Source organism: Engraulis encrasicolus, chromosome 6 (assembly GCF_034702125.1).
Source record: "Engraulis encrasicolus isolate BLACKSEA-1 chromosome 6, IST_EnEncr_1.0, whole genome shotgun sequence".
Classification (NCBI taxonomy): domain Eukaryota; kingdom Metazoa; phylum Chordata; class Actinopteri; order Clupeiformes; family Engraulidae; genus Engraulis; species Engraulis encrasicolus.
In genome coordinates, this window is record NC_085862.1 from 21,716,530 (window position 1) to 21,742,764 (window position 26,235).

At 44.3% G+C, this 26,235-nt stretch overlaps 3 protein-coding genes and 1 long non-coding RNA gene across 5 annotated transcripts in view; 2 read left to right on the forward strand and 2 right to left on the reverse strand.

Moving 5' to 3' along the window:
* The window catches only part of btbd8 (BTB domain containing 8), a 67,855-nt gene extending 66,007 nt beyond the window's left edge, over positions 1-1,848 (forward strand). For both annotated transcript variants that reach the window (XM_063200909.1, XM_063200910.1), the window contains exon 19: positions 1,025-1,848. In XM_063200909.1, coding sequence (XP_063056979.1) covers positions 1,025-1,614 — 590 coding nt within the window. In that variant the 3' untranslated portion in view covers positions 1,615-1,848. The remainder of the gene's footprint in view (positions 1-1,024) is intronic.
* Positions 1,849-3,079: 1,231 nt separating this feature from the next.
* On the reverse strand, positions 3,080-10,755 carry LOC134450881 (uncharacterized). The gene is made up of 4 exons (XR_010035166.1): positions 10,664-10,755; positions 10,317-10,373; positions 3,697-3,822; positions 3,080-3,548 (listed from the first exon to the last, which is right to left on the reverse strand). It is a non-coding gene; the product is annotated as an uncharacterized LOC134450881 (long non-coding RNA).
* LOC134450880 (protein SPO16 homolog) lies at positions 10,143-13,262 on the forward strand. The gene is made up of 5 exons (XM_063200911.1): positions 10,143-10,272; positions 10,715-10,802; positions 11,634-11,805; positions 11,977-12,055; positions 12,216-13,262. Exons 1-5 carry the CDS (start codon positions 10,204-10,206, stop codon positions 12,366-12,368), a joined length of 561 nt encoding a protein of 186 aa, XP_063056981.1. The 5' UTR covers positions 10,143-10,203; the 3' UTR covers positions 12,369-13,262.
* A 98-nt stretch (positions 13,263-13,360) lies between these two features.
* On the reverse strand, positions 13,361-25,887 carry glmnb (glomulin, FKBP associated protein b). The gene is made up of 18 exons (XM_063200399.1): positions 25,831-25,887; positions 25,179-25,304; positions 24,467-24,577; positions 23,857-23,965; positions 20,910-21,174; positions 20,465-20,552; positions 19,691-19,866; positions 18,936-18,989; positions 18,698-18,728; positions 18,312-18,401; positions 17,991-18,032; positions 17,761-17,834; positions 16,950-17,031; positions 16,267-16,376; positions 14,959-15,022; positions 14,343-14,475; positions 14,008-14,102; positions 13,361-13,461 (listed from the first exon to the last, which is right to left on the reverse strand). The coding sequence occupies exons 1-18, from the start codon at positions 25,861-25,863 to the stop codon at positions 13,363-13,365; spliced, it is 1,782 nt and encodes a 593-aa protein (XP_063056469.1). The 5' UTR covers positions 25,864-25,887; the 3' UTR covers positions 13,361-13,362.
* Between the last annotated feature and the right edge of the window lie 348 nt (positions 25,888-26,235).

Consider the following 26,235-nt stretch of genomic DNA (forward strand, 5'->3'; position numbering starts at 1 on the left):
TGGTTATGTTTTTTGCACCTCACCCTGCTCTGCTCCATAGCACTCTCCCTTTACAGACAAACAGACCCCAGTCAAGCATTTAAACCTTGAAAAGCAATAAGTGGTCAAGTATCATTTAACTGCATGAGCATCAAGTGTTTGCAACCAGTGGATTTCATATGAAGCATAACAAAAAAAAAAACAAGCTAGGAACTGCTTGCTAAAACGTGTTTGACTGTGTTGAGACCTCATGGTCAAAGAACATTTGCACTCTAGTCCCTCATTTTCAGTGAAAGCACTATCTTTGGTGTTAGTTCTACTGCAGTTGACATTTTCTTACGACAGATCTATACAATTCTTTCTGCACGGGTACTCAGTGATAAGTTAATAAACATATCTTTTGTGCCTGACGGGCACTCGAGTTGCCGTAGAGAGGAAGGGCATGGAATGCATATGCAGAGTTGTCACGTCCACCACGGTGGGGTGGGGGTTAAAAGGGACGTGTTGACGAGAAGCACCTGTCGCGTTTACCTGTCTGTGCATCACCTGTAAGGTAGCTGTCCATCCTCTCCCTCTTCTCCACACATATTCAGTGGTCAAAGTCCAGTGGCTTCCCGCAGCAGACTTTGATGTTTGTTTGTTTGTCTTTGCTTAGCTGCTTCTTCCAGATCAGCTTCCTAGCCTGTGAAGCACCATTGCTCATTTCCCCAACCATTTGCATTGAGTGAATGACAATGGTGAATCATTCGCAATGGGTGAATGACAATGGTGAATGCCAATTGCAGTTCATTAAGTTATCATCTTGACATTCACTCTTTGTGACACAGTTGCGTTAGAGGGTGACACTATTGTCAACCAGTAGGTGGACTAGATTCACAAATTAAGTCTCTATCTCTGTACATTATCAGGTTAATCTTGTGTGTGTCTGTGTGTGTGTGTGTATTCAGAGGAAGGAAGATGACTAACTATACCTAAACACCCAAACATGATGCGCTGAGTCTGAATCTGGTTGGTCACTGTGCAGTGTATTGTGGGTTGCTTCTAGGGGACTTTGATGCTTGTGAGCGATTGGATCAGAGCAGCACTCATAGCCGGCGCCCGTCCAAAGCCCTCTCCCCCATCTACGAGATGGATGTGAGCGAGGCCTTTGAGCAGAGCATGGACAACGCGGACGCGAACGTCGCCATCAAAGACCGACACAGCGAGCAGCAGCAGCGACAGCCGGAAAAGGAGCTGAGGAACGCTGCAGAGGAGCACAGGAACCAGGAGGAGGGGGAGGAAGAGGAGGAGGATATGGCAGAGGAAGAGGAGGAGAAGGAGAACAGTGAGTTTGCGGAGCGAGACTGGCGGCTGCTTAAACAGCTGCTGACAGAGCAGGACGCCAGCTTGGGCATCATCAACTCGGTGCCCGAGGACCTGAACCTGGCCCAGTTCCTCATCAAGCAAACGCTGTCCCTGTCGCAGCACGAACACGGCTTCCTGCCGCACGAGAAGGAGAGCTTCAAGCGCTGGGCCGAGCTCATCTCGCCGCTCGACGAGTCCACCGCCAGTATCACCGTCACCAGCTACTCTCCCGAAGACGCCGCGTCCCCGCAGGGCGAGTGGACCATCCTGGAACTGGAGACGCACCACTGATTACCCTTGACCCTTCACATCTGACCTCTGAAGCCAGAGGTATAGAATCCTGCGTTCAGGAAGTAAAAACCCTGCCACTAATCTGGTCCAACAAGCTGAATTAGCTGCTTATTCTGTAATGAGTGCTCTAGAGAGGTTCTCAGTGAAGCCACCTGTATTAAGATGGAAAAAATTGCAGGGTTTTTACCTTCTCAACTGGGATCCGATGATACCAAACACCCCCCGCCCCCCCAACCCCCCCCAAACTCATGACAACTCATCCTATCACATTCCCACCCTTGACTATATTAGTAACCCAGCCCAAGATACACACCCCTTACTAGCCAAGGTCCTTCAAGGCATTACCTAAACCTCCAAAACCTACTCTGATAGACATTCCCATAGTTGTGTCAATGAATGAATGTGCGCTGACCTGTTCAGTCAGTGGACTTTTTTCTGTGGGTTGCTATTCTGGAAGGAGAGCTAGGCCTAGTCTTTCTCTGAACTCCTAGTCCATTTAGATCAGGGTTGATTCATATCAGGACTAGGCTCAAGTTCTTTGGCCATGACAGTAGCCAATATAACAGTTCACATTGATCTGGTTAAACAGCTCATTCTTTTTTGCAATGAGTCACCTATGTTGTTTATATATGTGTGTGTATGTATGTATGTTTTGTTTGTTTGTATGGGCGTTTGACCTGCATTCTCATGCCATTTTTGCCCAGAACTTGCCATGCTTCTCTTGAAAGGTACTTAAAAATCAAACAAAATGGACTGTGATGACAAGAGGCAACTTGTTTTGCATGCAGACATTTTTGTAATTAAGAATTGTTTACTTGCTGTTTGCTTCGGTCTTTGTTAGAAAACCAAATGGGGAAAAAAGAAGTCATTTCTTTTTCATGGATGTTGGCGAGCATTTGATAGAGGATGAAGAAGGTGTAGACAGCCTGATGGTTTACATTTGGTTTACACATTGTTGTGATGAAGCCAATAAAAAGAAAAACCTGGTTCCAGCTTTGTCTTTTGGTTTTGTGTCATTAATATTTTAAAAAGTCACCAGTGTTTTTGCTTTGTACATTCTAGATGTCACCTCCATAACTGTATGAGGGAAAATGTGATGAACTTTTTTTTCAAACATCACCACCAAGTTGAAATCGATGAACCAGAAAAGTAATATATCTTTTGACCCTGCGGTTGCTTAAGCGGTGGGGCACTGCAATGCTGCATGGGCGACCCGGGTTCGATTCCCGTTCCGAGGTCATTTCCCGATCCTCCCCCGTCTCTCTCTCCCCACTCATTTCCTGTCTGCCACACTGTCCTATCTGAATAATAAAGGTGAAGGAGCTCAAAAAAGAAAAGTAATATATTTTTTCATCTTCATCTTGGATCTTCAATTGAACTTTTTTCTTTTCAAACATTTCTTTATTGAACTTTTCTTATGTAAAAGATCACAAGCCACACCCACCCTAAACCCAAGGCACACACACAAAAGCAAAATACAAATAACAGTAAAGGTAAAAGTAAAAAACAAAAAACACAACAATCATCCCAAAAACAAAACGAATTCCCATTCAAATACCCACTGTCTCCCAGCCCTCTACTCTAATATTATTACTTTTAAGGAAATCATAAAACATAACAAATTTTCCAAAACGTATCTAATTTCCCCTTTAAAGTATAACTGATTCTTTCAAGTGCAAAATAAAAACAAATTCCCTTCACCCATTGCGCGCCAACACACACGGCTCCTCTGACTTCCACTGTCTAGCCAAACAGCGCTTGGCCTCCAAAAGACAGACATTCAGGAGGCATTGTACATTGCCTGAGGGGGCAAAGTCCTCCGGGTATATAGTAATAAGCATAGTTTGGGCTTAAGGGGTACCTCTTCCGCAATAATCTGGCTAGCAACCTCTAACACTTTCTTCCAAAATGACAAGGTATGTGGACATTCCCACCTGCAATGAAACAAAGACCCTTTTTCCTGATTACATTTGAAACAGGTGTCTGGTATATAAGGATTAAATCGATGTAGCTTGGCGGGAGTTATATATAGTCTATTCAGCCATTTGTATTGTAGTAATTTAGATTCAATTGAACTTTTACCTTGTACTAATTGATTCCTTTTAACAGGTCTTCTGCTGCCAGACAGGAGAGAAGATGATACTGTCCCAGTGGAATGACTCACTGAGGCCAAATACTGGGTGTAGTGAAATATTGGCTCTGAAATGCCTATTATAAAAAAAAATAACATAAAGAAGTTATTTGGATAGTTAATGAAGAGTTTATGACAGACACACAAGATGTGAAAGAAAGGTGTAGGGAAAACCAGGCTTCCTCGGGCCCCTTGCCTCAGTGTTACCTGCCCCTATGAAGAAAACAATGTTTCCCTGATGCCATCCATTAAACCCCTTTCAACTTCCTGACTGCAAATTAATGAGACAATTCATAACCTTTGAATTGTATTTTTGCAAGATAATTTTAAAACTTTGATTAACGCTTAGCCTTGAATCACCAGGCTGGGAGGAACTCTAGGCCTCTGCACTGCTCACTATTGAAATGGTACCACATACCGTTGGGTTACGGATGTAACCTTGGTTCTGTGAAGGAAAGAAAGGCTGCCAGACGGCTAGCCCAAGGGGCTGGAATATAATCCGCGCATGCGCGAGTTCTGAGGTACACTTATATCAAAACTTCATCACGTGAGTATGCCGCGCTACTGTACACAGTATATAAGTCCCAGCGCGGCATACTTCGTCCTCATAAAAATCCTGAACGCGAAGTCCAGAGCGACGACGAAGTCTGGCAGCCTTTCTTTCCTTCACAGAACCAAGGTTACATTCGTAACCAAACGTTCTGTTTCACTCAAGAAAGGCTGCCAGACGGCTAGCCCAAGGGGCTGGAATATGTATGCCCAAACGTCGCGGCGGACAACCATACGACAATTGAATAAAGACACTGGACAATGCAAGAGTCAAAGACCCTTATTGAATGTCCACATGCCAACAGGGCTAGAGTGACTGGTTAACAGAACTCAAGTTAAACACGGTCGAATATGTGACCATCTGTCACAAGCTTAGAACCGAATTCCCAAAGGATGTGGGAGATAACATGTTGAGGTTATAGAACCTTGTGAAGATCGACGGTGAAGCCCAGCAGGCCACCGGGCAACCTCTTCTAAAAGGACTCCCTTCAGGAGCGACCATGAGGTGGCTCAGAGTTAGGAGGGCGGTAGGAGTCCAACACAATCGCCTGGTTGAGATTCTGTGTTGAAAGAATCTTCGGCATAAAGTCTGTATTAGGGCGTAGGACCACACCGGTGCCTTCTGGCTGAACATGGAAGCAGTCAGGATGAGTGGACAGCGCATGTAGCTCTCCAATACGCTTCGCTGAGGTGATGGCGAGAAGAAAAATCGCCTTCTGAGACAGCCATTTTAGGTTGATACTCCCAACGGGCTCGAATGGGGGCTTCGCCAGAGCACTGAGGACAATGTGGAACTGCCATGGCGGCACAGATTGAAGCCTCCTTGGGCGCAGTCTTTGAGCTCCTCTCATGAATTGGATAGACAGAGGATTAGCTCCGAGCGTTTTGCCATCTACTCGCTTATGGCAGGCGGATATTGCAGAGAGAAAAACCTTTAGCTTTGAAGGGGACTTGCCTTCACCAAGTTTCTTTTGCAAGAATTCCAGGACTGAAGCTAGAGGGCAGGACCGGGGGCACTCATGCCACTGTTCGCACCATGCTTTGAAGGCTGCCCATCTTTAAGAGTACACAGCTCTTGTCGATGGGGCCCTAGCACACTGCAAGGTTCTTGTAACTGAGAATAACAACCCCCGAGCGAGGAGGGTGTCCCTTCTAACGGCCAGACCCACAAATTTAGGGCGGCTGGTGTCAGGTGCCACAACTCTCCCCTTGCGCAATGGGAGTTGCCATGGGGTACTCGAGAGGAGGGTCTGAATCTCTGCAAACCATGGCACATGGGGGCGAAATGGAGCCATTAAGACAACTCTCAGGTTCTCCTTCCTGGTCTTCTCCAGGAATCATGGAGAGAGGGGGGAAGATCGTCCACCCCCACAGTGGTGCGTCATCTTGGTTTAAGGAAAACCAGAGTGGACAGTGGGTCGACTCCCTTGAGGCGAAAAGATTGCTGTGTGCCTTCCCAAAATGAACCCAGATCAGATGCATTGTTTCCGGGTGCAATCGCCATTCACTTGGGTGTGGCTTACCCCTTGACAGCAGGTATGCTGCTGTGTTCAGAGTGCCCGGCAGGTGCACTGCTCTGATCGAGTGGAGTCGAGTGCCTGCTTAGAGGAGGAGTTCCCGGGCCATGTTGCGTAACGCCTGGGACCTCAGGCCTCCCTGGTGGTCACATATGCTATGGCCGACATGTTGTCTGTTCGAATTAAGACACTCTTGTTCTGGAGTACTGGCAAAAAGTGCCAGAGGGCAAGATATATCAGTCTCAACTCGAGAATATTTATGTGGACAGTTTTCCAACACTCCTCTGGCTCCTACATCATTCAAGACTGCCCTCCAGCCTGACAGCGATGCGTCTGTGGTCAGAACTTTGCGCTGGTAGATTCTGCCTAGTCGTACACCTCTGCACAAATTCTGGGGTATGGCCCACTATTGGAGGGCTCATAGGCACACAGGTGGCAGAGGGACAGATTTTCCCCTGTCCAGTACTGGGTGTACTTGGGCAGGTACCACTTTGCACTGGACCCATATCTAGAAGGCCAAGGCGTACCACCTAGGATGCAGCAGCCATGAGGCCCAGCAGCCTCTGACACTGGTGAGCATGCACATTCCTCCGTCCCATGAACTGTGACCGGCATTGTTTCAGGGCAATAACCTCCTGATCCGAGAGACATGCCACCATCGTCAGAGTCCAGTTTCACTCCAAGGAAGGTGATTTGTTGTGAGGGAGGCAGTTGGCTCTTGTCTGAATTGAGAGACAGGCCCAACATTTGTAAGTATTCCATTACCATTGCTGTGTCCTGCCCTGCCTGCTGACTCTACTGGGAACATTTTAACCAGTCGTAATTGAGATAGATAATTGACTCTGACGCCCCTCTGACACAGCGGGCTCAAGGCTGTGTCCATGTATTTTGTGAATGGGATAGGCCGAAGGGAAGGACGTTGAACTCGAAAGTTCTGTCCTCCAACGCAATCGGAGAAACTGGCGATGAGCAGGGTGGACTGCAATGTGGAAATAGGCACCTCTGAGGCCTATACTCGTGAACCAATCCCCGCACTGAATCGATTGACAGATTTGGGTCAGTGACAGCATTTGAAAGGCAACGGGCTTAATACTGGTTTAGTGGCCTTAGGTCCAGTATTGCACGGAATCCACCATCTAGTTTCGGAACTAGGAAGTAGCTCAAATAAAAGCCACTCCGCCGTTCGTTGCGACTTAACTCCCTTATTGCTCCTTTCCTTAACAGAGTATTTATCTCCTCTGTAAGGTCAGCTGCCGCTCTGGGTCTGGCTGATGAGAAACAAGAACACCTTTGAACATGGGTGGGCGGCGCCTGAACTGTAGCCGGTAACCAAACCTTACCGTTGAAACAACCCAAGAACTGGGAGAACACATTTCCCACACCTCCAATTGAGTGTGGGAGAAAACGTGCGGCAGGGCCACCTTCCCCACAAGAGCTGTAGGAGGGAGGACGAGAGCAGCAATAGTCATCCATCGCGAAATAGTTGCCAAAAACCAACGTTATCTGCTCCGTGGATGTTGGCAAACTGTGCCCACTGTCGCATAGGGGTAGCCGCCTCTGGTTGCTCCCACACAGTCGTCATTTCCCTGACAAAGTCCGGGGGAAGAGGTCTGAGCTCAAATCAGAATGATGGGGAGATGTTAAGCCATCTATGTATCCAGCATCAAGGTTATCGGATGCTTGCACTCATAGCAGCTCCACACTATTATCAGCACCTTGTGGGGACAGCTGCTGTGGTGACACCCTTGCAGGCTGCACTGAAGGGGCCATCTGGCGCTCTGTGCCTGATGGCGCAGCCTGGTGCTCGGGCCCTAATGGGGCTGCCTGGTGCCCAGGCCCTAGTGGCGCTGTATGGCGCTCAGCCAGCTGGTGCATCAACCACTGTTGACCGGATGCCAAGGACAAATTCCCCTTCACCAGAGACGCCATTTTATTGCTAGAACATCATAGGTCTCAGACAGTTGCTGAGGAGAGGGTTGAGTAGCTGGTATCGAACCTGAGTCCGTGGACGCCTGGGAGGATGGTGTATTATCTCATGTAGCCCTATTCACCTTACTCAGTAGAGTATGTGATGAGAAGGGGAGACCGCTCTCCCTGCCCTTAAAGCTAGTGCATGATCAGGGCTCAGACATGTCACACACAGTGTATGTCCATCTTTCACTGGCATTCTACTGTTGCAATTAGAACAGTTCTGGAATCCAGGCATCGTTTTTTTTTTTTTTTTTTTTTAAACCTATATTAAAATATATAAATGTTTTTATTAATATTATTATTACTTCATCATTAAGTATCATTATTATTTCAGTCACACCTTGACTTTAGGCATGAACAGACACTGTTACTGCCTGGTACCAGATATGGTTCCAGCAGAGGTGCAAGAGATGGTGGGCACTAAGTGTCTCACACTCCAGTAGCAGCACTAATCACCCTAGGTACCGACCCTGGTACCAGCGTTGATCACTCATCGGTACCGAGAATGAGATTGTTGGTACCAAGAGTTACGCAGCACGAGATCACGTCATGTGAGGCTGCTGGAGTAGCCTATAACATGCTCGCAAGCAACTCCTTCGACAGAGGGAGAGCGGCGGCAGGCAGCGTTGATTAGCTAGAGAGATGTCTCTGTAATCTCTTTCCTCCCTAGAGCAAACCACAACAACAGATTACTTACCTCAAGTTGAATTTCAAGTGGAATTCTGGTACCAGCGTTGATCTCTCACCGGTACCGAGAATGAGATTGTCGGTGCCGAGAGTTGCGCAGCACGAGATCACGTCAGATGAGGCAGCTGGAGTATAACATGCACGCAAGCAACTCGATGGAGGGAGAGTGGCGGCAGTTTGTTACACAGGATAATTATTCCACTGCGGAACCAACGAGCCCAGCGAGTAACTTCCTCGACAGAGGAAGAGTCGCGGCCGTCCTGCAGGAGAGTTCATGCACGCAAGCAACTCGATAGAAGAGGGAGAGTGGCGGCAGAATCACAGTGAGCTACTGAACGGCGCCGAAGGTGCCCGTAGCAACATTAGAGATATAGCCTAGCTAGAGAGATGTCTCTGTTCTCTTTCCTCCCTAGAGCAAACCACAACAACAGATTACTTACCTCAAGTTGAATTCCAGGTGGATATGCGCCTCGGGGATTCCACGAGAGTAGCTTCACATGCGAAAGCACAAGCTACAGGGAGAAGCCACCGTTACTATAAGCGGCGATAGCACACCTTAATAAGGTGGGGATAATAGCCTGATAACGATAGCCTGGAGAGGGGCAACAATAGTCACCAGCTCTCGGACAGCTAACTGCCAGTAGGCACCTCGTTACCAGTATCAATTCGTACCTTATCAGATCGCGTGAGGGATTAAAGAGGACGAAGTATGCCGCGCTGGGACTTATATACTGTGTACAGTAGCGCGGCATACTCACGTGATGAAGTTTTGATATAAGTGTACCTCAGAACTCGCGCATGCGCGGATTATATTCCAGCCCCTTGGGCTAGCCGTCTGGCAGCCTTTCTTGAGTGAAACAGAACACCTGTTCAGCCCAGCCTGGGGAAGAAAATGGAATGGGGGAAATGTGGACTGACAGAGACCTGAATTAAACAATCAGTAGAAATAATCATTAAAATAAACCATAAAAACTACAAACATTAACATCACCACTAGCCTATACTTAATACACACACCTAAACAATTTCAGTCTGTATACGTGTACATGAAGTAGCCTACGCACCATGCTGGCTGTGCAGCATGGCCTACGCAAGCAAGTTGAGAAAAGCAACATGTATGGTCAACAGACAGAAGATAAATAACACTTGTTCACCATAGTTTGTTGAAGCAGCCATTACATTACAGTGCCATAAACACTGAATTCGTGTCTGTAAAGTCAGTGGACCACCTAATGCATGCACTGAATACTGTTTTTGGGTCTTCAGAGAGTACAGAAAACATTAAGCAAAGTATGATCAGAATACAAAACAGTAGGCCTATGCACAAACTGGATGGAGGGCATGGCATCAAAGTGCCCCGTTACTCATCACCATCTTCTCTACAACACGGTAGGCCTATGACCTTTCAAAAGCACATTGAGAAATGAGCATCCCAAAGCCAAAAGGATATATTCTTCTTTCTCGTTATCCATGGGCCTAGATTGAATACTTGCTGTGAATGGGGATCTCTTGGCAGCATAATTATTATTATTAATAACCTAGCGCGTGTGTCGTTTTATTCATAGGCGAGCGACTGTGAAACGTCGCAGAGATTTCTTCAGTACAGTATCCAGTCTCTGTGAAATGGCTCTGATGTGACAGGTGGGCGGCAGCGCCTTCTAGCGACCTAAAGTTATCATTGCACTCGGCTTTTAAACCACCATCAAAGAGGGTGGTGGGGGGCGGCTTGCTACCATGGCAGATCAGCAGAAGTCGAACACAGATTCATGGCAAACAACTGTCATAGTCAGCACATCTCTTCAGGTAAATGTCTAAGACATTATCGGTAATTGAAATGTTTCACTTACTGCATAACACGATAGGCCACCACGTGAAGACATTTTGAAGGTGTATTGTTATTAGTGCTGTAGGAGGAGGCAATATTATGAATCACGGCTGGGATCATGTTAAAATACCCGTTTTAACCAATTATCTTATTGATCTCTTACTGGAATACTGTACCATTCCTTTCCCAGTCATGTCAACGAATTCATATTTTTTCGTCAGTTGAACAACAAAGTTTACAATTACGAAATTCAGCATGACGTCCTAGCCATAAATGGGCTGAAGGCTAGCTTGTTATATTTTCTTGAATGACGTGTTTTAACTTGATTTTAACTAGGCCTATGCTTTTCTTCACAACAATACAGTTTACCGTTATTAGGTTTCATCTTCAGGACTGTTTTGATATTCTTCTCCCCCGCAGAGTCATGAGTCTGTCAGACTTTTGCAAGCTCACCGAGTGCGCTTTTCAGAAGGCGTGGAGTCTGGGTCCTTCGTGTTTCCCCTCTCAGGTAATTCTCATTATCCCACGCGCTGCCCTGTCCTTTTTAATAGACACAGACCTACATTGATTACATTAGATGTCATCATTAGGGCCAGAGTCACTTGCTTTTATCTTATGCTGCTATCTGTAATACAAAGCCACCACAACGGGTTGCACATAGAGTTTAGGATTTCTTTTAATGGTTTACACAAATGGAGAATTCAATAAAGGTAGGCTTTACATGTTGAAACTGTTGACTTGTGTATAGGGTTATGTTTGGCTAAAATTATCATGAGGTCAGGGGTGGCATCCCTGCCTTGAGTAACAAATCCAAAGAGTAAATGTTCCCACTTTCTCATAGGTAATGCATGGACTTTGGTTTGAGTTATTATTAGCCTACTTGAAGTTGAAAAGCAACTTCTTCCCACATTAGTCTCAACACATCATGCACGACATGGTCATGTGACTGGCCTTTAAGGCCTCTTATTGAAGAAATAATGCCACAGGGATGGCATCAGAAAAGTCCTTCAGTGTGACAGGGATATGCCTAATTAAGAAGAAACTCATAATAGTAAATGTAATGTAAGTAAGATGACCATCTTGATTGAAGGATATTTGGGATTAGGGTTGGTTTGGGTAATGACAAACTCGTTTAAAACCCCTTAGCGCAGCACTATGGCTCTCTGTAATGTCATAGCAATGTTGTTATGATGTAGTTATGCATTTTCAGCGAGTGAATAGGGTCGCCGGCGACCCCAGCTGCAGTAAGAGGCTACGATGAATGGTAGAATGACAGGGATTGGCCGGCGTTACAAGCCAGCCAGTGTGTGTGAAGTGAAGCTTGATTTCTACCTGACAGGTACAGCCTTCATGTTGGTGGTCTCCCAGGATCTGCCCGAGCCGCTGGAGGATTCTGGCCTGTATGAGAAGATCCAGAGGTTTGTGAAGGTGCACAGGAACTGCTTTCTCCTGCTGCAGGCCCCTGTGTTCGGGCAGAGAGAGTGGGCCATCATGGAAGCTGTGCAGAGCAGGTGAGGGGGTCACATTTACACCGTAACAGGCCTGTTCATTTATGTAACTGGAAAGACAGCTGAAGCTGGACCAAATTGTGAATTGAGTGTATAGGGAAATTTATACCAAATCATGTTTACATGTACTCTGTATTACTGAGCACACACAAGTTAATATCTTTGTTATGACAGATTTTTTGGCAGCAATCTGCGTGCATATCCAGTCCACTGTAATGCAAACATGGTGAAGGGAATGCTGGCTCTGGCAAAGGTATAATAAAGTATTTTCATTATACAGTTAGTCGTGTGGTCATTATGCCGCAGCTGGATTTAACTTCCCTCCTGTGCAGAAAGAAGGACAAATCTGAAAAAAATGTTGCATATGTTACAGATGTCTATTTGTAATGGGGATATATTGTGACTGTGTGCAGGCCACTAGTAAGCCAAATGTGGACACGGTGAGGGACCGCATGTCTCTGGTCAGGGGCCACCTGATCGAACGCAGTCCAGTATGGGAGCTGCTGAGGGACATTCAGAACCAGATGATGGCTGTCTCCACAGGCGGCTGGACTCAGGGAGTCTGAAACTGAAGTGAATTATGAGCAGCTGCTGCACTATTACAGTACTATAGTGCAGTATGAACACAACGGGTATTACGGTATAGTAATGTTGTTATGATTCTGCTATAATATAATCTGGATATACTTGGTAATAAAATTAAAAAATACTTAGTTTATACTCAGTAATAAAATGTGGGCTTAATAAGCCACAGCAATTCAATATTGCTGTATTGTAAGTTGTAACAATGCAATGTGAACTTTACTATAGGAATACATGATAGACTTTTTTTACATTGGATGGTAGTCCTAGTTTGCCAGTGGCAGCAATGTTTTTTTGTAAGTTTACTACATGTTCAGTGTATGTTTTCAGAGCAAATATACCATCACAGCATGTGAATGTTAAGCATACTTAGTAAGTATTGTACAGTAGCTCAATAATTGACACAAATCAATTGTAAATTAAATATTTAATAGCTTTTGGTAAACAGAATAAAAGCAAAATCCATTTAAAAAAATGCTTGTTCTATTATTTGCCTAAACTGAACAATATAAATCACGGGACCTTACAATATGTCATTACATGGGTAGCACACCTGCATGTAACACCCCATCATGGGCACTAGATAGCAGCAGAGAGCATCTATTGGGGTGAACCCATTGACTGTAAATAGAATATATACTGTCAATGGGTGAACCACATCTGCAAATCAAACCCTACATGTTCAGGATTCTGTAATCCAGGACTGTACTGGTTCTAACGAAAAGGCAAATCAAATTGACAAAAAAAAATGTATTCTTGCACAAGTTACATTTGGAATGCCACATTCCTATTACCGGTAGCCTACTATTCCTCTCATTCGACATGCTTATGCGGCTGGTAAAACTGTCTCACGTAAACTCTGGAATTTTGTAGTTTGACACAGTATTTTGCACTCTTTTTTTACGTGTGCGCGCGTGTGTGAGCTCCTGTGTATGTCTAAGTGTATGTGTATGTGTTATGTAGTGCAGAAGGCAGGCGTCAGGGTTCTTGTGCGTCTCCTCTGTTCTCCATCAGCTCCTCTATTCTCACCACCAGGCTGTCCATCAGGTCAAAGGTCACCAGAGCACACTGGAATACCTGAGAAGGAACCACAGCACATTATTTACACCATATAACATTTACAGCATATAAAAGGTGCCAGGGATGGACAACTGGACGCCTGGGGGCCACATGCAGCCCGCCTCATTCACTGTGGCCAATAGATAAAACATAATACAGCATTACATAACACAACACTGGAACATCTGAAGAGGAACCATTATACTGCACAACATTACAGCATATAACATTACACTACACTAAATTACATTACATTATATCACGACAACCTTACACTACACTATACACTGTAAAACACTGCAGTCACTTAAACATAAAAAAAGTAAGTTGGCCTGCTGCCTTAAGTTTGTAAGGTTGAAGATAAGTTGAAGTTGATTATCTCAAGTTAATTTAAGGCAGCAGGTCAGCTAGTAGGTGTAATAGTGATGCTCTTTGTACTGTACTTCCTGAAGGAAGGGGTTTAGTCACAAAACAATTAATTTCCAACCCAAACTCGATTTTGACATTTACTGTCCTCTACCTTTGTATATCAGTGGTGATATTGCACTGCTTCTTTCACAGTACCTGATGCTGTTCCTCTTCAGACATACTAGATAACTTCTGGTCTTTCAGGTTGATCTCAGACACTGGTTTCTTCATTTTCACAGCCTCTCTTATCGCTGAAACACAGTTCAGAGAATAATGTATATGAAGTACGTATGTATATGTGTGGACATTCAACTCCCAAGAAATCAACAGATCAGCTCAACATTATTTCTTTACTTTACGAAAATATGACATGATAAATAATATGTCCAAGTGCATAATGTGTGGAAGACATGTCTGTGAGCATTCTCATTCTGCCAGGTCACGGTAGTTCATGATTTCAACTTCCTCAGTCCGCTCTGACTACCTCTTACCCCTGGCCTTGTTCCTCCTGTTCTCTGTGAGGGTCTTGAGCTCTGCGCTGTAGTAGGACCTGGACATGTTGAGGCAGGCACGCAGGACCTTCACGTAGCCCTCAGACAGGACACACAACTCCACCCACACACCCTTCTGGAGCAGAACACAAACAACAGGTTGTGTTTGTTTAGTAAGACCACTGCATAGCATACAGGGGCGGAGCACTGGTATTGGGACAGGGGGGGCGGAAGATGTTTCAGAGGCGTTGGGCCCACGAAATATCGTAGAGCGGGGCCCCTACAAGATGTTTGGCAATCGAAAGCCACTGGCAGGGCCCCCCCCCCAAGTGGTGAGGCTGGTCCGGCCCTGACAGCCCCCCCCCCCAAGTGGTGAGGCTGCTCCGCCCCTGACAGCATAGCATTTGTGTGACGTTAGGAGTACTGCTAATTAGCAATAATGTACAATTGAAGCTTATTCCATTTATTCATTCTGCATCTAACATTCATTTAAGTTTCAGTTCAGTTCCATTTTCATTCTATGGTGTAGGAGGGTGTATTGCAACTCTTGCTTTATATATTTGAAGGGATAGCTATATTGGCTATTGTATCTACCGTCTATGCCATGGCCACTTACTGTGGTGCTCTGCTCCTTCTCCTTGATGAGTAGGAATCGTAGCAAGTTCAGGGACTCCATTACTCTGTTATGGAAAAGAAAACAACAACAATCATATCAGTTATGTAACTTTTTCGAAATTCATTTTGTGTAAAGTGGAGAGCATAAAGTTGCAGAGTTGTGCTCTTCCTCAGCTGTACACACTTAAAGGATGAAACTTTGAGAAGCTGCACCTGCAAAAAATACTTTCAAGGTGTGCAGGCCCTTGCTAAGCTTTGTAGAGCATAAGGAACCACCTCTATTTTTAGACAAGTAGTTCAGAAGTTCACATATCAGGACCCAAACACAGGTGGAACAAATAACCTCCTCATTTGACAGCGTAGTGTGTGTGTGCGTGCGTGTGTGTGTGTGTGTGTGTGAGTGTGAGTGTGCGTGCAAATGTGCGTCCGTGTTTGTGTGTGTGTGTGTGATGAGGATGCTCATATTCCTGAAAAGGAGAAAGCCTCATCAGCTGTCATGGGTGGCTGCCATGTTCTGGCATTTAATGACTTATACAAGTGGCACACAGGGGGGGGCTAAAGATGATACTGGAGTCCCTACACACGGTGTGTGTGTGTGTGTGTGTGTGTGTGTGTGTGTGTGTGACCCTCTCTGTCTGGCATCTGTCTGTGGTGCGGGATCACTGGCATGGCTCTTCGGCATCTCTGGGCGGCATCACATCCATTAGTGATGAGACAGAACAGGGCTGACTTACACGCCTGCAGCCTCCAGCCCTCTCATTACCAGCCAGCCAGCCCTGCATAACCAGGACAGGACACAGCTGACTTACGCGGCCGCCCAGCAGGCCTCTCTTACCAATCAGCCTGGAGGGGAGCCCCTACATGGGATGATGAGCTAAGAGAGACAGTGCACAGAATGGAGGAGAGAGAGAGAATCTAGAAGTAGGACTGTATCGTAATCTGAGTGATTACCCTTTAGTATCCTGTCATATGTGGGGAGAGCTGGTGGTTACTAGAAATTGCTCCAAAGAAGAGCTACAGTACAATGCCTTGGTTTAAAAAGTTTACCTTTCCGATTTAGAGTTAAAATAAATCGCTCGTTGTGTGCTCATTTTTCTGTATAAAATGTGGAATTTGGTTTTTACTGTCAATGTCATGATTTAAAATGTTAAAATGTTTAGTGAGCACACATTGTTTGTTTCTGGTACTTGAGTTTGCTTTTTGATTCAGTATCCAGGGTACTGGAGGAGGATGTCTACACAGGTTAATGGCCTACACAGTACAGGTGTTCATATCTCACTGGTACACAACATAGGTGTTCATATCTTACCTGTCCATACCGTTGAGCAGGTCAGACTGCGCCCCCTGTGGCAGACACAGGACCAGCCTCAGTAGACACAGGAGGTGTTCACCGGAGAACCAGCAGCTCACCTTCCCACTCTGGAGACACACACACACACACACACAAGCAATATAAGTTAAAATAGTTGAACTTGGCACTGAACTCTGGAATGAACTGTGTATAACACATTTTCTGCTCTAGAACTGGACCCTGTGTTTCGACCCCAGTAGACTATTGCTTGTCATCTGTGATCAGGATGCCCATTAACAGCTCCAGTTAGGGCTGGGCAATATGATGATATATATCGTTATTGTGATATACAGTAAAAGTGTATATCGTGACCTTTCTCCAGTATCGTTTATACCGTGATAGTAATTTTATCAGTTTTATACAATTGAATGTCATTTCATTACATTCCATGTTGTCACAATACACACTATAAGTTCATGTAACTGTAAAAATAACAATAAAAAGATCCATTTTAAAGAAAGGTTGTTTTGCGACATGAACAAATAAAGAGCAAATAAAGAGAATAACTGAAAACGTATGTAATTGTGCTATATCGTGATATATATCGTTATCGTGACATAAAGTAATCCATATCGTGATATAATTTTTTTTCCATATCGCCCAGCCCTAGCTCCAGTACATCATTTGAGATGGTGCAGTACCTTTGCTGGGTCCACCTGGTTCCGGATGTTTTTGATGACATGGCCCTGCACTCCTGCATGCTGGCTGGTTTTCAGCATGCACCTTCAATTGGACATAACACTCATGAGATGCAAACACTCCCATCGCAAATGCTTTTGTGCTTCTACTTTCGCTTTCACAGCAAATCTAAACCCACAATATGCATATATATTTAATGTCTAAATATATCATTTAATGAATAACCATTCACTTGAGGTGGCTCAGCAATACATGAATACAATCGTTTGACTGTGGTGACGCTCCACTTCAGTTAATAACACACTAGGGATGCAAACAATTAATCGATTAATCAATGTATTAATCGTGTCGACACGTAATCGATTGATCAATGTATTAATCGATTAAAAAAACATTAATCGCAATTAATCGACAATTCAACCTACATGAGACCCAGGTGAAAATGGCATGTGAAGAGTGTGTGTGAAGAGGGGTGTGAATAGTGGGAATATTTAAATCACCTTTGGATTAAAGAATTGAAATAGAAGTAATTTAAATGTGGTATTTTATCTCAATTTTTTATAAAAAATGTTAGATTTAGAATGTTTTTTCCGAGAAACAATGAGATTTCAGGGGAAAAACAGAGCTTATCAATTCATCGTAAGTTGATGGATAAGGCCATCTACTAATGATTAATGATTAATCGATAATTTGCATCCCTATAACACACCCTTCACTGCCATATGTATTCTGGGGAAAGGGAGCCATGGTAAAATCAACAGAAGCTGTGAGAGTGCTGTGGCCTTAAGGAGAGTGTAGGTTTGCTTTATTTACCTGAAGAATCTGTGTTTGGCCTCCCCATTGAGTTTATCTATGAAGAGCTGAAACACGTGCAACCCTTTGGTTTTCTGTGGAGAGAGAGCATGATAAGAGTCATTGGAGGCCCACTTAAAAATATATACATATATAAAGTATAGTATAGTATATGTAAAATGTAAATATATGCTGAACTAAATTTAAAAAATATATTGGGATGATGTCATTTGCATTGCTTTACAACTCACCACGTGCTTCATTGGGCAGTCAGTCATTATCTCTACTAAGTGCTGTGTAGAAAGAAATAGTCTTCATTTTATATGTCATGACAAAAGACAGAACAATTTATATTTATGCTACATAAGGGCTCATCATAAAGACTTATTATTGTGATTGATTTATGTTAAGCGATTCCTAAGATGTGCGAATGAAACAATGTTGTGCGTGGATGTGTAAATGGTTCAGCCACAAAGACAATCTGCATGTCCTGTTTATCATAATGTTGATATGCGTCCAACCTCATCCATGCAGCACTCCCCTGTGGAACAGGAGCCCCTGATGTGACCCACCTGGGGAGCGGTGTAGAAGGACCTGAGCTCCAGCATCTCCACAGGGAGACTTCCATCCTCAACAGGCTCCAAACTCTTCTCACACAGTTCCTGGTGTCAAAGAAAGGGAGTTTGCAGCAGGGATTAGACTGTGCTTTTGCCAGGCAAAATGTTCTTTGTTTTTACTCCACAGTCAATTACTGTTTGAATGGGAAGACTAGGAAACTTATACAGCACAAGCTAACGAGGGCCCACTCAGGAAATAAAATAAACAAAGAAAGAGACAAATAAATGAACAAATGTTCCTGCACACGCTATTCAGTGTTTTCGGAGCTATGAGTTGTATTTTTAACCATCCTGTCGCCCTCATCCAATATGCACGTCCTGTTTAGCTGCAGCATCCTTACCAAGCCTTTGGAGAGCCAGGATTCATCTTTCCTGTGAGAGGACAAGATTCAAAATTGTATTGTCAGCATTATCACACCTAGTGGACGTTGGTAAATGATGAATGATAACAACAAAATCAGCTGTTTCACAAAGGGACTGTCAATTTCTATTAATTCATTTTTGTATTGATTTTGTCAATCCATGTTGAAGTCTTACAAAAGTGTATTATTTAAATGTGTGTGTTGTTTGGCCACATACCTACTTAACAAGAGGCTGACATAGTCCATGTTGCACTGTAGGACAAACGCCGGGCTAAGAGGAGAGAGGGGAAGACAAGTCATACTGTATGTTAGCCATTTTAATGTACATGTTTGACATGTTTCAGGCAAAGCTCCAGCTTTATAAATTTAGCCCCAGTACACTGACACCAAAATTAATCTGATCTCCACAGCCAGATGCACGTCTCTCTTCTGACAGTACCGTGGTTACAACATCCTCCACACAGCAGGCCGCAAGGGAAGTGACATGACAGTTTCACATGAATGTATGTGGGCGATATCTGGTGTGGTTTAAGCATGAATGTATGTGAGAGATGTCTAATGTGGCTTAAACATAGTAGCAGTAGCAGCAGAGAGCCATGTACGATCCCAAGAAGATTCAACACTCAGGCTGATTGAGGAAGGGCCAAGGATACCCAGGTCTATGACCAATGTTTTTGAGTGTGATCTTTCTTGCGGCACAAGTACAAACAGACTAAAGTGTATCTTGCCTGCTCCCTCAGTATCTATTCTACGACCTTAGGGAACTGTCTTTAAACCAAACTTCAACTTCTGATTTTTCTTTTTTTACTTCACTTTTAGTGGGTCATCTAAGCGATGACAGTGGAGTCAAAAGATTTAACCACTACTGTCTGTGGCTGTTTTCTGCTCTTTATCTTTTGAATGTGTTAAATTAACCAATCACAAACCATACCTGCTAAAAATCAAAACACCAGTTGTGTTAACTGCCTGTACCTGAATATTTTTGGGAAGGTTTCCATGGCGATGAGCTGCACGAAGAGCAGGTAGGCGAGGCAGGCGTAGGACTCTTCAGCGTGGGTGGCGGCCTTAGACAGGGGCTCCTCCCCCCTTCTCCCCGCACGCCGGAACAGCAGCACGGACAGGGGCTTGTGGATCACTGGCAGGATGGCCTGGAGAGGGTTAAAATAGTTTCCTTCAGCTTCAATCAAGTATCTCTACTCTACTCAAATGCTACTTTCAGGATCAAACCCATTCCTATCAGAATCCAATCCAATCTGATATAAATTGGGCTAGAGTGGGAAGATACACATTCATCAAAAGGGCTTTTTATTTCTGGCCAAATTATGGGGAAGTTCAGTGGGATGTAACCATTATCTCCAGAAGTCACCAGAACTCAGACATCAAAAAAGTATTTCATGTTTCATTCATGTAACAATCTATTTTTGTTTAGCCCTCAACATATTTTGTTTTTGTTTTTTCAGGACCAAAGCACAGATCTATCCTATGAGACAGAACCCATTGCCCTTTCTGGAAAGATGTAGAGAGTATGGAGCAATTAATTACTTTTTTATGGCAAGCTTTCTGTTTGCTGTTCACTGAAGTCTGACCGCACAGCATGACGCAACCATCGGGGTCAATCGCCTCTCTTAATTACTTCACTTGAGCTGCAGGCTGCAACTGGACCCTGTTTGGACTGAATGCTGTCCCAGAACAGAACAGAGCGGCCTGGTCTGGTGCATTCGGTATCGGCTCCAGGATCTGCCTTACCATTATTCCGCTGGCGAAGTTCCAGAATGCGCTGTCGGGCCCGTTCAGAACCGCCTGCAGGAGCGGCTCACGCAGACTCATCATACACCTGAGTGAAGTCAGCATTGCATCACATTACTATTATTACACTTTTGTTACACTACATCATTAGATTACATTACATAACTGCATTATATTGTTATTACGCCTTTTCACTTCATGAAGAAAAAGTGCTTTCGGGACCATAGATTATCATCTCAATTCAAAATTCCAAAACTACTGTGAAGAATGGATTCAATCACATTTTAAGGAGATGTGCAATGACACTTTGATGGCCTTCAGACATTTTGGGCCAACATGGGTGATGTCACATATTTACATTTCAAATGCTGTTCCGTTTTGATCTGCATTCAATTTTGCTGTAATGCCAGACACAGATAAGACCGCAGAGAAGGCCAAGACTCACAGTTTGACGATATCAGCCTGCAGCTTGCCGATGACGGGCCCCTTGACGGACGACATCCTGCCGGCCTTGTCCCTCTGCACCATCTCCACGAAGGGCTGCGTGAAGTCCAGCAGCACGGAGCAGCAGCGGCACAGCCCGTGGACATCTGTCTTCTCCTGCTGCTGTGTGTAGGGCACGGGGAGACGAGACATCTGTTTCTGGGCCGCCTCCAGCACAGCCCCCACACCGTTACCCAGCCCAGTGCAGTCACCCAGCCGCATCACCACTGCAATAGAACATCATTTGTTAACATGGTTACACTGTAACAAATAGCTGTTTATTTACGGAAATTCTGCAACAGCATTCTACTGCTTTTCGAAAAAACAGACAACTACTGTGAAAATATTACTTTGAGTCACATATTGAGCATAAACAGTAAGTACTGCACAATAGCAGTATTCGCCGTTGTGGAAAAAAACTAGAGATGCACCGGATCCTGATTTTTAGGATCCTGCCGGATACCAGATCCACTGAATAAGATCCTGCCGGATCCGGAACCGGATACCGGATCCTACAAAAGGTTTGAAACATATAGTCTACTCGCACACGTGGGCCCTTTTTATTACGTTGGCGCAAACTATTGTTTAGACTCATTGGCTTATTGCCACACTGCCTTCAATAGCCGCTTCCAAAGGGATTTCACTCCATGCAGTGATTGGGGTTGTGAAAGACTGAAAAGCCTAGGCTAGACATGCACCAGACCCTGATTTTTAGGTAACATGCCGGATACCGGATCCACTGCTTAATATCCTGTCGGACCCGGATCCTGTGAAAAACTCTATTATCCTGACGGATCCGGAACCGGAACCGGAACCGGATCCGGTGCATCTCTAGAAAATAACAAGTTATTTTAGGCAGCACCATTGAAACCCATTCATCCTCCACTTGTCCGTGATCACCATCAAACTTCAATACCACCTGAAGAACTGAAGTCATTCTGACTGGTTAAAGATTATCTGATACTATCAAGCATGATGAAACAATTTCTAAGGAAACTGCAATACTTAAAAAGTGCTTGATGCAGCAAAGTGTGAGTAGCACATGCATTTTGATAGTGATGAAAGTGTGAATGGCTGAAACATTTTAAGAACTTGTAACACTCTTGCAACAAGCAGCCCCATCTAAACCAATCTGCTAATCAGTGCCTGGCCTCACCTGAGTAGGGCTGTTATGCCATTATTCAATTACGGGCGTCACCTGCCAAGGGCCTGATGACTCTGGTCACATGGTACTCTTGCACCTGTATATAAATCTGGACTATCAACACTTCAGTTGCTTGCCTGCCTGCTTGCTGGCCTGCATGGCACAGCATAGCACTTGTTTGCCTACAAGCTTGCCTACAAGCTTGCTTACATGCTTGCACACTTTCCTCTTTGTGAAAGCTTGCTGTATGTGGCATCATTTGTGGCATTGTGGCATATAATGTGCCTGCTGCAAATTGGGCATTGCTTTGAGAGCTAGCTTGTAGTGCTGCTTGTTTGCTGTGCTACTTGGTGCAAAATAATTTTTTAAAGACTGACCAATGCTATATTCATCATTGGCTCATCAAGAGATACAGTAAAAAGCCCACCTTGCACACTATCATTGTAACATAGCACTGCGTACTCTGACATTTTGTTCATGCCCACACTTTCAAAGGACCACCGCAAACCATTTTCTCAATACAGCATTGCGCCATAGTATCATGCTCAAGGCACTCCAGTCATGGTGAACGATGGGAGGGTGGGGTGGTAACATGGCCAGGGTACCACAGTTATGGAGAATGATGGGTGGGGTGGGAAGTTGCCATGGCCATATTCATGAATACAACTATGACCCAGTATTTGCCTGTCATCACACAGTACAATTCAACTTTTTAACTGAAATGTACTGTTATTTTTTTGGTGTGAAATAACAGTAGAATTACAGGTAAATATAATTGCCAGTAACTGCCGTTATTTTGCATGGAAATTTTCTTAGAGTGTACCTAAACAGGAAAATACATTCACTACTAAAACCTATAGTTGCCTCCAACAGTGCACCCACACCATTACCAGGCCAGTGTAGTCACCCTGCCAAACAGCACCACTGCAGTAAAACATCACTGGGTTAAATGGTTACCTCATCAGGGAAATACACTGATAAACTGCTAAGGACTAGCGTGTGTACTTCAATGTGATTCACTAGTCCAAGTGGGATAAAGTGCAGAGAAAGAATTTCCACTAGGGCACCAAAATGGGCTCCAATTGGCTTGAAACCTATAGGTCCATAGCACATGGAGATGAGACGATTACAACTGGGCTGCTTCCAGCAACACGGCTCCAACACCTTGACCCAGGCCAGGCCAGTGCAGTCACCCGGGCACTGCAGCAGAGGATGGGTTGTTACTATGTTATGCTGGGTATCCTTAGTTCTCTGTACACCTGATGAAGACCAGACTGCATGGTCGAAACGTTGTGTTAATAAACTGGGAGCAGCAACAGTGTGCGGACCTTCCTTCTTTTCATGTTTAATCGTGTTTAAGTCCGGCACCTGTTCAATCTGGATGTGCACGCTCTCCAAAACGCTACTGTGACAATTTACGTGGCAGCCAAAGTTTTCTGATTGAATCGAAACATCCATGTGTTACATGGTGGACCTGCCTGTCTGAACAATGAGACCCTCCAGCACTGCATCCACACAGTTATCAAAACGTATGTGGCCATCCAGTCCCAGAACCATTGCCTTACCATGTCACTAAATTATGCTTTCTTTAGCCCTGAGCATCACTGGGTTATGTTAGATTAACATGGTTCTCTCTGAGTGAACAGACCACTAGGTTACGCTGTTCAAAATTTAACAGAGAAATCAATCAATTGCTTAACTCTCAGTTAGCAGTGCCGATGTATTCTTACCGTGAATAAGATGAAGACTGTGGAAGGTGCCTCACCTTTCTGGAGAATTGGGAGCAGGTATATGACGGTTTCCCCAATGACTCCGGGATCACAGTTCTCGAGCTGGGACAGCAAGGCGCTGAAGACATCCTTTGGCTTGCAAGTCTAAACAGAATGACGAGATTCACATTCAGATGCTTCTCATTTATTTGGAGCACATGTGGTAAACTGTGACATACAAGTAGTACAAAAGCTGAGTGAACCTCGTTGATCTTCCTTGGGCCACATTGTGTGGGCAATGTGCTTGTTCCTGTTGCATACGAAGAGTTCAGATGCAAAACCCCCTAACTCCATTTCTGAAGACCTGCACTTCTATATTTTTAGAGAACCCCGTTGTTGGTTTGGTTTACATTCATGTACTTGATAATACATATAAATAGTTATATTACATAAATGAAATAAAAAATGTGCAATTTTGATAGCTTTGTATCAAATAAAAATGAATTAAGATTATTTTCTGAAAAGGCACTTAGGGGGTTTTGCATCTGAACTCTTCTCTTTTAGCCTAGTAAATTACTCTGCTAGTGGGCATCCATTACGCTTGTCAGGCTAAAACTACATGGCACGAAACACTACAAAACCTCATTGATTACAATAGGCTGTTACCTCCACTATATGAGTGACAGCTGCTTGGCAGTGGACTGGATTCCTCCTCTTCTTAACCACCTCCTTCACCAGTGGCCCCAGAAGACACACACCCATGGCCTTCACGACGCCCTACACACACACACACACACACACACACACACACACACACAAACACACTCACACACACACACACACACATACAATTCCTTGATATTCCTTTATATTACAATATAGAGCCAGTAGAACCAATGGACCTCATTATGCTTAACACAATAAGTGCAGGTTAACAGGATCACATTATTTCATATTACATCACACATAAAGGTGCACTGTGTACGATTGTGGCCAGAATAGGTATTGCAACTATGCTTCTCATTGAAATTGTGCTGCCTATTGATCTTTTCATGAATATTATGTGACTAAGAAATAAACTAGTATTTACTAGTATGACCAAAGTACAGTATGTTTTGCAGCTAAAAATGTCTATTTCTGGAAATTCAAAATGGCGGATCATGGAGAAGATTCTCCTTTTCATGTATGAAAAATTTAAGTTTCCCAGTCATATTGAATAGGCCTAATCTGATGGTGGTGGTAAGTAGTATTTGTTTAAAAGGGTCCTGTTTATACTCTGCAACAGACACACACACACACGAACACACAGCAGACTACTTCATATTACTTTCCAGTAGGCTACAGTGAGGGTTGCTGGTTTGTGATGCAGGTTGTTTACCTGGTTCTCCTTCTCCGTGATGAAGTCTAGCACCTTCTCACTCTCCCCCTGCTCCAAGCAGGCACTGCTCATCTGCTCACACAGGTCACGGTCCTTCTGCTTGAACTTGTGCTCTGGCGTTTTCCGCTATATTCACAGAAAAGCAACTTAACATCCTCATGATTATGCATAGCACTTTTATTTATTTATTGTTATTGTGTGTCCCCTTCCTTGGCTATGGTACTTACAAACTGTTTTTTTCTTGCACCGGTTGGCCTTGCCCTTTTAGCCTGGTTAAGTTATTCTATTTCTCTATACTGAGTGGTAAATATCCCATGTGTGTTGTCCAGACCCAATGAATTGTCACTGAGGGAGTTGCTTTCAATCTGATTTTGCATCGCCTGTGAATAGTGTCAACTGTACATGATAATAAAAGGCATTCTATTCTGTTGTGCAGGGAACTTGTGAGCAATAGGCCTAAACAACAGTGAGATGACAACATAGAGGGCTTGTTGTGATCACGGAGAAGGGGATGTTGCTTAGGCGTGAAGGGTCAACAACATAACTAGGCCTATTACAATGTCTTAATATCCTGTTTGATTTCCTTGAAGTCTGTTGTTATTTCTACATGATATTCCAGATCATCACTAGCCTATAGCAACAGACAACTCACCCATTTCTCCAAGACGTCTTGGAACGTTGGCATTGCCAAAGATCCGGGCTTCACAGATCTTCGTGGTTTTAGCTTGGACTGCCTTTTTCAGTAGGTGCGTCTGGAACACTGGGCCAAGCAAACAAACTGACATAAACACTCCTTTCTGCACTCCTTAGGCTAGGTGTGATAGCCTTCACCAAGCTGTCTGCGTCTGTGAGTAGAGAGCTTCTCTGTAAAGCTCTTATCAAAGCAGAGTACTGGGCAGTAATAGGATTATGACCGGGATACATGGACAGAAGGCAGCCAGAATTCTCTCGAAAGGACCAGGCAAGTCGAGTGGAATGAGATCTGACCTAAACCAGTTTATGAAGACAGTTCGTCCCGGTGGCCTTGTCTCCTGACACTCCAGCTTAGGGGCACAAG

Coding starts and splice junctions, on each gene's coding strand:
- LOC134450880 (XM_063200911.1), top strand. CDS start 10,204: ATGGCAGATCAGCAGAAGTCGAACACAGATTCATGGCAAACAACTGTC. Junction 11,806..11,976: donor ATGGAAGCTGTGCAGAGCAG/GTGAGGGGGTCA, acceptor TTGTTATGACAG/ATTTTTTGGCAGCAATCTGC. Junction 12,056..12,215: donor GAATGCTGGCTCTGGCAAAG/GTATAATAAAGT, acceptor GACTGTGTGCAG/GCCACTAGTAAGCCAAATGT.
- glmnb (XM_063200399.1), bottom strand. CDS start 25,863: ATGCCAACGTTCCAAGACGTCTTGGAGAAATGG. Junction 24,578..25,178: donor TCACGGAGAAGGAGAACCAG/GTAAACAACCTG, acceptor GTGTGTGTGTAG/GGCGTCGTGAAGGCCATGGG. Junction 18,033..18,311: donor CCTTCTACACCGCTCCCCAG/GTGGGTCACATC, acceptor CTTTCTACACAG/CACTTAGTAGAGATAATGAC.